The sequence below is a fragment of the Antedon bifida genome, chromosome 2, assembly GCF_963402885.1.
Source record: "Antedon bifida chromosome 2, ecAntBifi1.1, whole genome shotgun sequence".
Classification (NCBI taxonomy): domain Eukaryota; kingdom Metazoa; phylum Echinodermata; class Crinoidea; order Comatulida; family Antedonidae; genus Antedon; species Antedon bifida.
In genome coordinates, this window is record NC_136227.1 from 29367425 (window position 1) to 29385140 (window position 17716).

The following is a 17716-nucleotide window of genomic DNA, read 5'->3' on the forward strand; positions in this document are numbered from 1 at the left end:
GGGCGTTGTAGTTTGTTGTGTTTATAATTATACACCTGCTGAGAGTCTCCCCTATTATTATCAATTATTAATTGTTTGGCTTATAATGTCTCTAAAAAGAATATCTTTCACAACAACTTATAGATTATATACATGTGTATCTATAAGATGTACACATAAATTTAACAGGTAATTGCATATAGGCACAGGAGGGCTAACTAGGCTAGGTAGGCCTACTTACTACTTACTAGTTTAGGCCTACTGTCCTAAAAATAAGAGATGGCCACGCTGGTTCAGTGGTAACAACAGGGCCGAATCGTCCTGGAACCGGTTCAGTGAGCCCAACCAGCAGGGCAGGCCAGTATTTTATAGAGAGTGATTCTGATTATTGTGCTGAGATTCGTCTCGATTGGCACGCAAAAATCTACTAGAACTGCCCTGAAGAGCTGTAATTGCATTTTAATGATTTTGTTTTTAATAATAGGAATTTTAATTTTTTCAGCACAGATTCCCAAAGCTTCAAAATATACACAAAAACTGGTGACAAAGGTATGATAAAAATAATCCAATTCAAAATTCTGAACTGCTCCATTCATCAAATACAAAAGCATTGTAAAAAGTGAGAAAATATAATATTTTCATTTTTCAATATATTACAGGCACCTCCGCCACTCTATTAGGTGATCGCAGACCAAAAGATGATGACATATTCAATGCACTTGGTAATACTGATGAGTTATCATCAGCAATTGGGTATACAGAATGTTTTTTTTTTCATCTGATTGTACATAGAAAATCTTTTCTTTTATTTGTATAAATAAAAGAAACAATTTTCCACATAGACCTTATTATTCCGATTGGTTGGCTCTACTTGGCCCTTCTGTTATTAATATAAATGAAAATGTGTATTTCTATTATTCTGTGTGCTTTAATTTGTACAGATTAGCCAAAGAATTTGCAGAAGACAATCATCATAGTTTTTTAAACCAGTTGGAAGAGGTAGAGTCAAATTTCATTATTTGTATTTAGAAAAATATTTTTTGTATACATTTTTTGTACCCAAGCGGTAGACATTACAGGTCCATCATTTCTCGTACAAAGAGGTTTCGCAACAGCTTTTATCCAGCTGCCATTCAGGAATGAATGAATGAATGCTTGTCAGTATTCCATACAAGAGTGATGTGACAGTTGTTTTTCAATTTTTCTGTTTTTGTATCTCAGAGCAAACATAATTTCTATGTATATTTTATATGCAAATGACAATAAATTGAAATAATTTCACTGATGATGATGAACTAATGCCTGTGCATTATGTTTTAGATTCAATGTGCTCTGCAAGATATAGGTTCAAACATAGCCGCTCCAAGGCAACTAGCCACTGATAATCAATTAAGTAAGTCATTGCCAGTTTAAATTTAATAAGTTCAGCACAGGGTTTGACTTTGTTGGCCAAAAAAAACATGCTTAAAATGAGGCATATTATTCAAACTTAAAATTCACTATACACTTGCTGTACCTCTTCATTTTAGGAAGTACAGAATTTGAAGACTCCAGAGTTGAACTGTTAGAAGAATGGATTGACAGCCATACTGCAAACCTACCACCATTAAAAAACTTTATTTTACCTGTAAGTGTAATATAAAAGTGACCTTGTAAAATGTATTGTACTTAGTAATACTGATTTAATAGGATAGTTCAACTGAAATGTGCGGCTTTTAATGTCTTTGCCTGATAGATACAAACATACAATATTTTATTTTTCTATTTTTAAATTGTGCTTTTTTTTCAGTCTGGCGGTAAGACGAGCTCGTCATTACACATCGCACGCTCTATTTGCAGACGAGCCGAACGGAGGTATTATTTGTATACTGCATTTTACTTTGTATGAATGAGAACAAATAAATTGTTGGACAGAATGGATGGAAAAATACTAGACAATATATAGATAATTATCTGAAATAAAAATGACTGCTTATTAAATGTGGTATTAATAGAATCTGATTTATAGCAGAAAAGGGTCAGTATTTTGATTAAACCTTATTCTCTGCATTTCATATAGTATATTTCTTATATATATACAGTAGATTTACCTTTTTCTTCATCCAGCATTGTGCCATTGGTAAGAGAAGGAAATGTAGATGACACAGTAGGACGATATCTGAACAGGTAAAAATATTAGTTTAAAATTTACAACATTGGAATTATAAAAAATTGAAAAATACCCTCTCACCATTTTCAATTTCAAATTACCCTTTATTATTTTACCAGGGTGGTCCAGTTTTATATATATATATGAAGGGCTAGTTTTGCCCAAGGGCTCTGCTATTTTGTCTGGCTGTTTATCATTTTGATTCAGGTTTTTGCTTATTTTGTATCTCCATTGAGATCCAGTCTCAGCAATTTTTTCAGTAATTTGCCTTTCGATTTATATATGTACATATATAATATTTGAATTTTTAATTAGCACTTAGTATATTAATTTGGAGAGCGGTTTATAATGTAATTAAGAATAAGATAAATCTTTATTGTCATGAACACAACAAGGCGAACATGAAATTGGTTTTCCTTGATGCTTAAAAACACAATATATAAAACATTAAAAATATCAATACAATACATTAAAAATGTATACAGAAGTAAACAAGTAAACAAACTATCTTTGAAATGTTGTGTTGGAAACATGAATAGAGTTGTGGACAAATGATTTCCTACATCGAGTGGTATTGCACATTAAAGGACGAATTCTACCTGATTTATTAACAACATATTTATCATTCAACAGGTGTGAGTTATCTTCCATTATTTTCTTAACTTGGCTAATAACATCGCGCCTGTAAACTGCGTCGATAACATATTCTCCTTTTTTTCAGACTTAGTGACTATTTATTCACAATTGCACGACTGTCAGCCAAAAATGAGGGTAAAACAGAGACGATCTATCGAAGACCGAGAAAAAGAAATTCTAAAACATAATCTTCATAGTTTACAGATATTCTTTCAAAATCATATCGAAAATTGGATTGAACTGGGAAAACAAAAACTCCTAGTATAATCAAAGTTATCATTACACTTTTATATAGCGCACATTTCTATGATAAACTTGTAATCAGATGCAATTACATACTGTCATAACAGTGAAGTCTTTAATTGAATTTTCTTTACATACTATTTAAATCATAGTTTTAATAAAAAATGTTTATCGAAGGGCATAGTTGTTAGGTTATGTAGTTGCGTGGGCAACATAACAGATGCTCAAAAACATTACAAATCGACCTACTGTAATAAAAAGAAAGGAATATTTTGTTCTAAATAAATAAAAAGTGTGGTTGTTCTCTTTAATTTTTATATTATAGATATATATATCCAATCTGCAGACAGTACTGTTTCGATCTTATTAGATCTTGTCAGTGCAGCTCAGGTTTAGAAATGGAATGTATCGCAGAACTGTATTTTTCATTTTATTTTGTTATATTTTGCTCACCATTAATGTTAGTTAGGGTTACATTAATAAAACGCTTCCGTTTTGACCACCTAATACCATTTCACATGATATAGATATTCTTTGTCTAAAGAATAGTCTGTGCGTATTGTGTATTTTCCATGCATTCCCGATAAAGATGAGTTTGTCAATTTTATTGAACGGCAACCCTTTTACATGTAGTTTTGTCAACAAGACCTAGTAAGAGGCTAGTAACCTACAGGTACTGAAAAAGATTAGAATTTATTCTGCGCCTGTGATGTTTATATTATAACTAGCCGTTGCCCTCCAATATGAACTATATGCTGTTCCGCTAACAACGCCAATGTAATTTGAACAATACTATGAAAGCCCCAGGGGGTAATGGTTAGGACATCTGTATATCAAGCAGAAGGGTCCTCATTTAGTCCCAAGTTGTCATTCTATACAATTAAAGATGTATTGTCCCCCTGTAAGTGAAAACATTATTTTTTCCCCTTTTTTTTCTATGGAAATGATATACTAAGGTTAAATTTTAAAAAAATCCCCCCAAAAAAAACATGTGTTAAAAAACAAAATGTGTTTATAACATGTATGTACTATAATATGGTTTAAAAAAATGTCTTTTTAAAAACATAACATAGTGGTGCATGTTATTTTTTGTAGAACCTTAACGATTGACCACAACTCATAATTTCCACAAACTTTCACTTTTATGAATTTATATTAAAAAAGTTAAAATCATAGTATGCTATATTTTTCTTTGTTTTACTTGATTAAAACAATAATTAAAATGACTAAATCTAGAAACGCTCCATATTGAGGGTCACCCTTGGGACCCCAAAAAATGTCACCTTAATAATAGAAGTACCCATATTCAGGGGAAATACTGAAATTGTTTCTTATTAAGAGTTTTCGCGGGGAAAAAACAAAATATACCAAAATGAAAATAATTGATTTGAACTCAAGAAATTAAAAAGAATTGACATTTTAGCAACCAATGTTTCAACGATGAAAAGTCAGAGAAATTATAATTACCGCCTCGGGGCGTTTATTCGACTAAATACAGTATTCTTCTACACTTTATAGGCTATATTTACGGTGGCTGATTTCCGCCAAAGAAAAAAATTATTTTATAATAATACGGCGTTATAACGCCCTAATTACGTCGTTATAACGCCCTAATACGGCGTTATAACGCCGTATTATTATAAAATAATTTTTTTCTTTGGCGGAAATCAGCCACCGTACCATTGAGATCCAACCCCTGATACCCACAGCATTGTCATTATTTTCTGTAATTTGCCTTTGGATTTATTTATGTAATATTTATATTGGCACTTTATTTTTAATTTGGAGGGTGGTTTATAATGAAGTATTCTCCTTTTTTTTCAGGCTTAGTGACTATTTATTCACAATTGCACGACTTTCTGCCAAGAGTGAGGGTAAAACAGAGACGATCTATCGAAGACCTAGAAACCTTTTTTTCAGGCTTAGTGACTATTTATTCACAATTGCACGACTTTCTGCCAAGAGTGAGGGTAAAACAGAGACGATCTATCGAAGACCTAGAAACCTTTTTTTTTCAGGCTTAGTGACTATTTATTCACAATTGCACGACTTTCTGCCAAGAGTGAGAGTAAAACAGAGACGATCTATCGAAGACCTAGAAACCTTTTTTTTTTCAGGCTTAGTGACTATTTATTCACAATTGCACGACTTTCTGCCAAGAGTGATGGTAAAACAGGGACGATCTATCGAAGACCGAGAAAAAGAAATTCTAAATCATAAAAGTATAGTTTACACATTGTTATTTCAAAATCAAATCGAAAATTGGATTGAACTGGGAAAACAAAAAACTTATATTGAAAAAAAGAGATGTGTAAATAACTACATTATTTTATCCCAGTATAATTAATTTTAACATACAAATAAAATAGTGCACGTTTCTATGATAAACTCGTAATCAGCGTCAATTTACATAATAATATTGAAATAAGTCTTTAATTAGATTTTCTTCACATTTTACATACCATTTAAATTATAATTTAAAAAAAAATATGTTTATCGAAGGGCATAATTGTTAGGTTATGGAGTTGCATGGGCAACATAACATAAGACGCTCAAAAACATCTCAAATCGACCTAATAAAAAGAACAACAGGAAGGAACATTTTTGTCCTCAATAAATAAAACATGTGGTTTCCTTTTTCTTTAATTTTTATATTATATATATTTTTTGATTTTCTCATTTTATTTTCTTAATTTTTCCTCACCATTAGTGTTAGTTTAAGGTTACATTATAATAAAATGCTTCCATTTCGACCACCTTTAATACCATTTCACATGGTATAGAATATTCCTTGAGACAAATAAAGCATTTTTTGAAATTGTCAAGTGAGGCAAGGCGAATTGAATTGATACAGACACGTTGATTTATGTAGTCAAATGCAATTCGCACCTCACAAATAGAAACTTAATTTATAAGAGTTCAATTAATAAGCGAAACCGATGTTTACTTACTTACTTGTCCTGACACATTTGAAGAATTTGGGGTGGTACGTTCACATTTACAACATTCGACTTCGCTTATTGTCATGGTAAATTGAAATAGTGGTAGTTCGATAGTTTATGTACAACTTTTAAAATATATTTTTTAACTACAGTGAGGCAATTAAAAAAGCCTTTAAACGCACCGAAAAATAATAATATGTTTTGTTCGAGTACAGAGAAGACATTAAAAGACCGTTGAGCAATCATTTTGTATCAACTCACATGCCCATTATTTATCGGTCGCGGTGCTAAAATCCCTGAAAACCCAGAATATTTAGGATAACAAAATAGCATCATTTGTTTACTGAAAAACCTTTAAATGCACCGAAAAATAATATGTTTTGTTCGCGTACAGAGAATACTTGAGGGAATTGAAGCTTGTAAACTTTGTGAATAGTTTACCATTACGATATTGTACTCGAGCTGTGTACCGACAATCAGCAATTAAAAACAATTATTGTAAACGGTGATAGCCTGCAGCAAAGCATACTCGTACTATAATTGCGTGTGGGTATGTTTCAGCGTCAACAACCACAGACACCATTCAGCACCTACGCATCAGTCAGGTAGGCCAAATATATTGATAGAAGCAAACAAATTTAATAATAGACGTAACAGTTTGGAGCAGAATTTAATTTATCATTTATGTTCATGAGCGCCCTATACACAACAATAAGGAAGAGGAAGGAAACTCATATGATTCAAATTGTGTTTTAATTTTAACACAGGTATAGTGATGTTAAACCTAATTTCTTGTTGTTGGTAGTCATATTAAAAGCTAGATTGTTAGTTTAGTTATATTAAGCAGTAGAGTTAATAATCAACTAATTGTTTTTTTTGTGTGTAAATCTTCATTTTTAGAACTTATTCATTGAGAAGTTTCGGAAAAAAACACCTAACCAAAATACCATGTTTCATAGACTGATTGTGGCGTCTTTGCAAACAGTCATACCGTTTTTACTTATAGCGGCACTTTTACAAAATACTAGTAAGTTTTTAAACCGTATAGTATACCAATGTTGTTTACTGCATTATACGTTTATAAATAGTTATTGACAATAGAGTACATTTTGTAATAAGTTTTACAATGGTGTGCCATACGACTAATCTAAATAAATAAATAAGATATCACATGTTTTAACATTTATATAATAATAAATACTATATTTTGTTATTTTTGTATGCTTTCCATCATTAGCAATACTATTTTGATTTTGTCTAAAACAGCTGGTATTGTATATTTACGATGTTTACGGTAGGCCTACTCTATAAACTTAATGTTTAACGAATCCACAAACTCCGAACATAATTTTACTGACTGACATTTTTACTGACATCAATATTATGTCCTTTAACAAAATAAGTTGTAACGTGAGAATTTGCGCCTGCATTTTTTTGGCAATGTTTTTTAATCTTGAAACAATATGTGTCTTAATAATGATAGTAAATGGCGAGACGATGCACATGGACGTGAATCCGAGTATAAAGGCAATGCTGTTGGAAGAACTTGCTGACTCGTACCCTAAACCTCGAACAACCCGCCCAGTAGCAAACACGAATACTACCACCATGATTAAGTCTATGTTTGTATTGACTCAAGTTATTCAACTGGTAAGTACATAAAAAAAACACGCAAACTGTTTTTAATTTTTAATTCTTGATACTTACATCTTACAGAAACTTTCTTACATTGATAAGTAAGATTATTTTTAAGAAATAATTTAGTATTAGCTTTTGCGCAATTCAATATTTTTTTACTAGAATTTTTAATATTAACGACAGAATATTAGTTTTGATATATAAACAGTAGGCCTAGTCATCGGTTATCAATTAGTCAAATGTAGTGGAAATTTCATTTAGATATATATTTTTGGTTCCAAATCTTCTCGGGCCTGTGACTTTTACCGATTTTTCTTTCAATAATTGTTTGTTAACGTACTGTAATTTCGTTCGTTGTCGCCTACCTTCTTTTTTTAATAAGAAAAGTAAGCCTAATAAATAGGCATATGGTTAATGAACTACACTTATTTATTTACTTTTTTATAAACTTATTTTACATGGATGACATTTACATTAAAATAATGTTCTTACAAATTGTCCATGATTAAAGAAATGCATACATAATAATGAACAGTGATAAGTTACAAAAGTTACAAAAATTATGGTTAACATATTTTTTTTTTATATAATGTTTAGATTATAGAAATGCATACAAGTACAATTATATTTTAAATACAGATACAAAATTAATAATAATAATAAATTGTTGCTCTCTAGTGTAAAATATAGAAATAAGGTTTTTTTTCAAATACAGATCTTATAGGCCTTTTTATTAATTAGTTTAAATTAAAATTGAAATGTACCATTCATTTTTCCTTTTTTCTTTTTTACTTTATTCATTCATAGGCAAGGATAGTAGTACGTTGAAACCGCTATTGGGTTAGGTTTATGAATCTAAGGGTTCTCTTTCTGCTGAAAAGGTTTTTAAAAATGGCTTTTAAGAAACCGGTTTTAGTTATATAGTTGTATATATATTAAAGAATTAAAGAATATTTAAGAATTAAAACCCATTTTTTGATTACTGATCGTTTGTGGTTGGTTGTGTAAAGAAGACGTCAATATTATCCACAGTGCGTAGTCAGATTTTCGCACCACCTCTGAAAACACGAATATGTTGGCTGCTAAAAATTGCTCCACACAAACTTTATTTTCGATCGAAACCGCAATCAATTGTGCTATTAAATGGAAAAAATCCTAGTCTGTTCTCAGTAAGTAATACCCATATCTAGGGCAAAAACGTTTTTTAACCGTTTTAGAAACAGGGTTTTTACCAGCATAAACAGGTCCTAAGAACAGTATTACGACTGTATTCCCGGAAATGGGTATCTCTTAGTGCTTTACCAAGGCTTCAAAAAGTCAGGCTAGTCACTGGTTTTTTTTTTTCATCTAGTCCACATTAACTACAGATATTTCAACCCCTGGTTGCTGAAATGCAGGACATATCTGTTTAATAGGCCTATAGTTTTAGGGGTATGAGGGGAATTATGGGATGGGAAAATAGCCGTAGTATGATCACATAATAATCCCATTGTTTCCATGTGATGACCTGAAGCAATTTTTGTTGGAATTCTGTGTTCCTGGGAATTACACTCATAAAATGTTCAATCTTTGTTGAAAAACAGTTAAGGACATACACATATATACAAATACCTTTTTTGTTTGGGAAATCCCTTAGCTCGGGATCAGAAACCACAGAGCTTCCGCAATGGTTAAGGGACGAAACCTCAGTGGGGTTGATCTGAAGATATCTTAAAGAACATTCACGTAAAAATACAAACCTCTCTACAAATAAAATATATATATATACTTGTTTTATAGTGTTACAAACATAATACCATAGACTTACTATACGATTTTAGAATGATATGTACATTCTTTGTGGAAATTAGCTGAATCATGTGAATGATAGCGATCATAAACCGAATTTGCTCACAATAGAGTTATTGTGTCACCTTTTTCGTTAATTATATAAATGGGACGTGCGGAAAAAATTATAATTACTATCACCACGATCATTCTAAGTAGTAGCACGAACGTACAATGTATTAGTCTGGATTTTTGGTTGTTATTATCTCGACATGAGTTTTGAAGGCAGTCTTTTAGTTTGCTTTTCAAAATTCTTGACTACAACTAATCCCTCGCTATTCAACTGTTGTTGTAAATTGGATTTCCTGATCAATATGAGTTCATAAAACATAATAAGATACGTTCTAGTCTGATAACACCGGAGTCTTTTTGTAGTATGTCATTTGTATTTTAAAATAAACATTTATAGTTGTGATTTAACGTTTAAATGGATGGCGCCGGCATTACAAAGCCATCATATCCAATAATAAAAAGGAAGGAAAGTAGGCATATATGCTTCAATTCAATTAAATCATCAGTAATGCGTTTCACGGTCTGTAGATAACCCGTTATGCACTCATTTTATGACAATTATTCGATGTTATCTAAAATCTATTGATACTTTCTTATTAAAAAATATATACATTTCCGTTGAAGTGTTACAATTACAATTCCTCTAAACCCATAAGTGCACCGTAGTTGATAGATACTCAATTATGAAATATGAACAGCGAATTTCTGTTTACAATACTAAGTTTGTATATAGAAATTTCAGGAAGAAAACACAGCTGAATTTAGGTAGAATATAAATATAGAATTCCTGGCACTATTTATCCAACGCGACTCTACAGCTCACTATGTCGGTCGGTTGGTCGGTCGGTAAACACTAACTTGAGCACGCGATTGCAGCCATCTATATGGCCTTGTTAAATAAACACACTGACTTTTTTTAAAATAAAGTATAAGCGTTACCAGTAATTGTACATGTGTTTCAAACAATAAACAAAATGTCAATCGAGATGCATATCGAGCATTATTAATAAGGTAATCATCTAAGTATTTATTGTGAATATGGTTGATAAATACTGTGCTGAGAATAGAAAAAATATTTCTGATGAACATTGAACATTATTATTTGTTTATTAATTTTTTTAAAAACATTTCATGGGTTGGGCGGGTCAACGGGACACATCATCAGAGACACTATGTTCAGAAAACAGAATCCCAGTCGGATGCATTTTTGCGATCTTCGGCCCCGCCTCAAGTCGGCCCCACCTCAAATCAGTCCCGTCTCAACTCAACTCCTACATAAGATTTCTCCGGGAAAATATATATATATATATTTGTGTGTGTCTTAATGCTGTTTGTGATTTAGGTTATGCGAGTTTGGTGTAATGGTTGTGTAACAAGCCTTTCAATTAACAATAGCTTCAGTTGACTAACAATAGAACAGCAACGCGAAAATCAAACGAGTGAATTTTAAAAGAAATAGGTTTTTTAAACTACTCGCATCAAAAAACGTGCACATTAAATCAAATTACAATTTAAAATTAAAAACCACAAATTATAATTCTTGCCTCTTGTACAAAAATGAAGTTTTTTGGATAAGTAGTTCTTGAGAAAATGCAATTTCAGTTTACTTGTTACTTTAAGACTGCTCGCCAGCTTTTGAAAAATTCTGTCCTATCTTTTAACACTAGCAGGTCTGAAAAGTATACTAAAAAGTGGTCCAGAATTGGGACCATGGTCCGAAATGGTCCCACATATCTATCTGTAAATTCATTTTTGTAAAGATCCTGTAATTATTTTTTGAGTAATCCTGCTAACAAACAAACAAACCAACAAATACACGCCACCGATTACATATACCTCCTTGGCGGAGATAAATAAAGATTGTTCGACACTTTTTTCACAGATATAGCTGCTGTCCACGGGAAATGGTTTGAATGAATATTAGACAATGATATAATAATTACACAAACTAAAATAATAGGAACTTGTCACTGACGAAATATATGTGACAATAGAAGATATGTTACCGACATTTAGTAAAAACAAAATCTGCGCAAACGCAACATGCACGATATGTACATGAGTATTTTATCTTTAGTAATCCTGTTTAGCTTACACTTTCGCAAGTAGGTTTTTTTTTCTTGTTGACTAAAGATCATTTATTCAACATTCATTTAAACATACAAGTACAAAGTGGCAATTAAGAATTATTCAATATAACCACTTAAATTCTTTCTTTTGACTAATTTTTTTATAATTATTCTTACTAACAATTCTTTAATTTGTTACCTTTTACTGATTTAATTGTTTTTTATATAATCCTTTCTAAAAATATTTGTTCTTACGTTCTCGTTCACATGTATTTTATTATTGTGTATTTATTTGTTGTAGGACGATGTAAAGCAAATCCTTGAACTGTCGGGCTGGGTTACCATGGTAAGTTTTTTCGGAGAAATCACATATGTTGTTTTTAAGCACATATTCCAAGCATCATGGTATGTCAATAATAATATACAAATAATGAATGAGTGTAGGCCTAATGGTACAAATAATAGCATTTTGTGAATGATGAAAGGTTATATATCAACTTGGCTTCGCCAAATGTAGGCCTTGGCCAGGCCTACCTTTTATTTGATTCAAATGAAGAAATCTATTTAGACGTTATATACAAATAATGAATGTTTTATATTCATGTATTCCTAATGGTACAAATAATGGCATTTGGTGAATGATGAAATGTTATATATCTTATATATATAACCTTTCATCATTCACCTCTCCATTCCATTATTTGTACCATTAGACTCATAAACATTCATTATTTGTATACTATTGCACGCCATAACACCCACAATCGTCCAATCAAATGACAGGAATTTATTTAAGTGTTATATAATACTAACTATGTATATCATAACTAGTAAAAAGGATACCCATAGTAATTTTTTATGCAAACATAGGAGTGGCAAGACGAATTCGTCTCGTGGAACCTAACTGAAACTGGCGTTGAATGTCTACAAGTTCCAAAGGATACAGTTTGGATACCCGATATTGTGCTGCTACAAAAGTATGTAGGCCTAATTTAATATTTGAAACTCACTAAAATAGGTGATGTTTTGAGACGAAAATAAATATTTTAGAATATCATGACGTAAAATCGACGACGTTACCGTATAGGTTTCCGTCGTACGTTACGACAGGGAAGAGTAAAATTAAACTGTTTCCTGGTTACGTGTGTTTCAAATGTTTTTCCTTTACTAGTGGTAATTAAGCCATGGCATTATATTATACGTAGCAATACAATTAAGTAAACCAGTTAAAAATAAAGGAAAACATATCACAGTCAAAATAATAGTCTTAATAATCAAATAATCATTTTTTGTTATACTTACGTGATATTATTTTTTTCATTATTATAAATAATCAGTATAGACAAAGATCACACCTATTTTATGCAAAGTGTTCCTGTAAATGTATGTTACAACGGCAGCGTGAGGCTTTCCAGTGTAGCTATATTTAAAACATTTTGTCATATTGATATCAAACATTATCCCAAAGACCGTCAAACGTGTGTATTGGAATTTATTTCTTGGACTTATGATGTCAGCAAACTTGTCTTTATTCCGATTCCTACTGATGTTGATCAAAAGAATGAATTTGTTGAGAATGAAATTTGGAAGTTGCCAGCAAACGGTGTTCAAGGAAATGGAACCGTGCATCGTTATTCGTCTAGTACATATGCATCATTACAATATTCGATCACTTTACAACGAAGAAATGAATTTCAAACAAGGTTTTATTTTGCTCCATACTATATATGTTCATTCCTCATGCCTTTTATGTTTGTTATACCTCATGATTCTGGAGAAAGATTAACTTACGGAATAACTGTATTACTTGGACAGATTGTCTTTCATCAGCTAATCGTCTTGTCGTTGCCTCCAGTAGGAGATAACGTTCCTAAAATTGGTAATTTAATTAACTTGAATACAATTTTTTTAGTTTTAGATAATTTATAATGTTGTATGTAAATCCTAAAAATACTGAAGTAAAATGTCTTACGACCATATTATTCATAATTATTTCTGTGCAAGTCGTTAATTTAATTAATTTGATTTTTCTTTTCTTGTAAAACAGGAAATTATTTTTTAGCCGTCATCACGATTAGCCTATTATGTCTCCTTATTGCTGTAATACTAGGGCGTCTTTTCTCGAAAAAGAAGGAAAATGAAACGGGTACGATACATCAACATCTAAAGTTACTACTATCACAACAACTGCAGTCGCAATTACAACTACAGGAACAACAATTATCACAAAATCTACAGGAGCTAAAAAACATGCCTGAAGAAAATAGAGAAGAAATAGAAAAACAAGAAAATGACCTAAAAGAACTAACGAAGACAAAAACGGAAAATCAATCGGAAATACTAAAACTACAAAAGGACCTACCTGTAAAACAAGAGGAAAATATGCATTGGAAGTTCTGTAAACATGATATACCTTACACTAAAACCGGTATAATTGTTGACACTGTAATGGCTGTTTCGTTGAGTATAATTATTTTCATAATACTTTTAATAATCATTTTCACTTAAGTAGCTAGATCAACTTTCATACATTTGCAGTCTAGATAATTTAATTCAGAAATTGGATTAGGGTGGTCAAACAATAATTTCATTTTTAAAATGTGTAATGTCAAAAGGTCAGAATACACATTTTTAAATTAAATTGTTTAGATAAAGTAATTAAGTTACATTGCATTATCACTCGCTTTCTTTTTGTATTTGTGTTGTATAAATGACAAGAATATGGAACAAATAGGTGAATTTTATGCACAAACACAAATATTTTGTTAATCACGACAATCACTGGTCACAGTGATGTAATTTAGTTTCAAATTGTTTAAAAGACAAACATTCATATTCCGTCAAATGCAACATTTTAGTGAAAAAATGTATCCTATCATATTTTTACCATTTTAGTAACTTATTTTAGTAAATATCCATAAATCAAAATTTTGTACGGAGTTTCAATTTTGCATGTCTGTATCTAAAGCCTGACTTATCACTGTCATCACGCTACTGAGGAAAGTGCATATATTTCTGTTTCCACATTAAGTAATTTAGGAATGTTCTATATTGATAGGTTCTATTTAGAAAGGTAAAAGCTTTTAATGTCCAGTCCATGCCTGTATACTCCCAATGTTTTTGTTAAAGGAAATTTAAAGTAACTAGATGGTCGCTTCGCTGGCGTACCATCAAGTTCGTGCCCACAGATGGTTCTTAAATACACAGTAATTTCAGCGTAAACAAACTGACGATTCCAAATGTACGTATGGCAGGACTAATAATACATTGTCGTTTACAGAAACGATTAAATAGACATGATGATTTATGTAGTCAACTAAAATTAGCACCCTGGGAATTTGACCTACTTCCGAAAGAGAAACTTGTCATAAAATGAGTCCAAATTTTTGATTTGGACTCAATTAAACAAACCACATTTGTGTTTTGTATGTAACATTATGGTTGGGGGATGGGGAAGAGGATGAGTTCAAAGAGGACATTTTTTTAAATATATTCTTTATCTCCTCAGTAATAAAATATTTTATAGGCCTATAATAATAATATATATACCACTAAATACAGTAAAACATTTGCGATGCCACTATCATAGTCGATTGAAATAGTAAAGTACATGTAACGATACACCACTACAACGTGTTTATTTTTTGTAATTATTAATTAATACAAACGTTGAGAAGCAACTGTCAGTAATAAAGTTTATTTGTATATTGTGCGTTTATATCTAACACTAACAGTAGGGCCTACACACACTCACAGTAATAAGTGTATTCATTCATTCATTTATTCATTCTATATTTAGCCTTTAAAATCGAAATACATTTAAAACAAGGTAACAAAAACAAGACAGGTGGAAATCTAAGGAGGCAAGGATAAGCAAAAGCAATTAAAATCGCTGTAGCTCGCAGGCTTGCTTGTACATGTGTTATATATCTAACAGTACCCACACTCAGTGTAAGAAATTTGCGATTCAAATGGCGACCAAAAATGGTTAATAAATAGTTACAGTATTGAAATCCTATATCTAAAGATTTTAGGTTTATTCCCCAAGGGCCCATAAATTTACCTACGGGTACTTGTACCAAATAATTATATTGGAATGTTCCATTCATCGCAAATCAATACATTTTTGTATAAACGTATATTAAATCTATCAAAATAGTATTAGTATATATATATAAGAAAATCGGCCTGTCTTTAACATTATGATGCTGTACTCAAGCTGTTCAACCGGTTTTCAGCTATTAAAAACAAGTATCGTAGAAGGAGAAAGGTAAATGCGAAGCATCCTCGTATTATTGTGTGCGGATATTTTTCAAGATGGACATCTATTAGACAGTGTATACTACGATAGGAAAACACCCCTATTTGGGGCAAATCGTTGAACCTAAATTCATTTTACTCGTCAATAACTAATTATCTAACTCAATTTAATTAGTAAACAGGGTTAAATCAGTTGGTAAAATCAGTACCGAAAGTACCCTTACGTACATTTATATAAAATCGAGTAAAAATTTTAGAAGTAAGGCGCGATTTACCGAATTTTTCCCTTACGTAAATTTATATATAGATACACAGTACTTTCTTTTAGCGAAGGATGTTGTATGTATGTGGGTAGATTTCAGAGTAATAGAAGTGTAAGGATGAATGGTATATTGTTTCTACAGGGTAATTAAAAAGTGAATGTTAGTCAAGCTATATTAAGCTTTAGTATAGTATTTAGCATTGCTTGTACAGTATCAATAGAAATAAATTCATTATATGTATTGTTAAAAATGTATATTCTGAATAAACTGGGGAACCTCAACTTAGGCTACTTGCGTTGTGTGTAAATATAAAGTTAAATCATAGTATGTTATTGTTATAATATATACATATTTTGTTTATGATTACAACAATAATTCAAATATCACCTCAACACACTAAAAGTCCTTTTAAAACATAAACTGTTATTTAAAATAATGTCCCTCACAATTCACTCACCAAGCTTATTCTTGAATCACATCAATTTAGACTTCACCGTGTAATGCTAGTCTTATTTTGAACTGGTCGGGTATTAGGAGGTTTTCATTTCAATTCGTTTATTTCACTTTACTGGGTAACGTATATAAAGGATATATGATTCAACGATTTCTTCCATATATAATAAGAGCCTTCAAACTTGGATTCACATAATTTACCATTTTAGTGGCTGTTTTCAAAATAATTTGTTAAAATACTAATTTTATTAAAATGATAAAATATATGCCTAGGCTTATACCTCAGTGTTTTATATCCACATATTTTACATTACATGGAAGTAGGTTCGCTTATAGCCCGTCGTAGAAAGGTTAAACTTTATAAACAAACAATGCCATATACATGGCTGCAGTCGCGTGCTCAAGTTAGTGTTTACCGACCGACCGACCAACCGACCGACCGACCGACCAACCGACCGACCGACCAACCGACCGACATAGTGAACTGTCCATGTTCCCATTTAAACATTATTTACGATAACCCAGTTGGGGAAAAACCCCATAACTAATACCACCAATACAGTGGAGTTAAGCACGTGATTAACTATAATTGACCAACAATAATTAATAATAAATGGTGTCAGTTTAAAAAAAGACAAACTAAAGTACCCCATATCGCCAAGAGGAGATAAATAGTTTATACCTAAAGACGACAAGAAAGAAAAATTGAACGGATATTTGAGAGACGCATACATTTATTTTTTGGTGCAGAAACATTTTAATAACTGGTATTTGTTAAACTGATAATAATGCCTAATATTAATTATTACATAATTATTCATGTCTAAAGAAAACGAGAAAAAATACGGATAATTTACTTATGTAAATTACCTATAATGTTGTTGTTTTATGTTGTTCAAATCTGATTGAGTAGCAACTCTATCTAGAGTATAAATAAACTGATTGCAATGATATTTTTCTAAGTAACTGAACTAGAAATCACGTAGACCTTTAAGCAAACTTTTTGAATATATATTTGCCGAGAAATTGTCAATCATAAATGCAGTTATTAGTAACACAATCATACCGCAGTTGTTGGGCATCATAATACGTTTGAATTGAAAATTATCAATCAATCCATATTGATTCACAACCAAAATATGTCATACTAATGATGAACCTTGCATTATTACTAATATTGATTGAACGGCCCAGGGACGCGTCTCAACAGGGTTGTAATGCAGATTGCGAAATAATGCTTCTCTT

General features: G+C 31.3%; 2 protein-coding genes across 4 annotated transcripts; both read left to right on the forward strand.

Moving 5' to 3' along the window:
• Positions 1 to 31: 31 nt before the first annotated feature.
• On the forward strand, positions 32 to 4148 carry LOC144834517 (corrinoid adenosyltransferase MMAB-like). 2 transcript variants are annotated; one of them, XM_078689348.1, is made up of 9 exons: positions 32 to 168; positions 482 to 528; positions 639 to 732; positions 921 to 978; positions 1300 to 1372; positions 1509 to 1606; positions 1769 to 1833; positions 2086 to 2145; positions 2850 to 4142. In XM_078689348.1, exons 1-9 carry the CDS (start codon positions 86 to 88, stop codon positions 2950 to 2952), a joined length of 681 nt encoding a protein of 226 aa, XP_078545474.1. In that variant the 5' UTR covers positions 32 to 85; the 3' UTR covers positions 2953 to 4142. The 2 variants fall into 2 exon arrangements, with proteins under 2 accessions (XP_078545474.1, XP_078545475.1); XM_078689349.1 differs by lacking the exon at positions 639 to 732 and having other exon boundaries at positions 482 to 598; positions 2850 to 4148.
• Positions 4149 to 6321: 2173 nt separating this feature from the next.
• On the forward strand, positions 6322 to 16304 carry LOC144836150 (neuronal acetylcholine receptor subunit alpha-9-II-like). 2 transcript variants are annotated; one of them, XM_078691357.1, is made up of 7 exons: positions 6322 to 6554; positions 6850 to 6976; positions 7433 to 7599; positions 11797 to 11841; positions 12366 to 12472; positions 12833 to 13374; positions 13543 to 16304. In XM_078691357.1, the coding sequence occupies exons 2-7, from the start codon at positions 6898 to 6900 to the stop codon at positions 14001 to 14003; spliced, it is 1401 nt and encodes a 466-aa protein (XP_078547483.1). In that variant the 5' UTR covers positions 6322 to 6554; positions 6850 to 6897; the 3' UTR covers positions 14004 to 16304. The 2 variants fall into 2 exon arrangements, with proteins under 2 accessions (XP_078547483.1, XP_078547484.1); XM_078691358.1 differs by lacking the exon at positions 6322 to 6554 and having other exon boundaries at positions 6816 to 6976.
• Positions 16305 to 17716: the final 1412 nt, after the last annotated feature.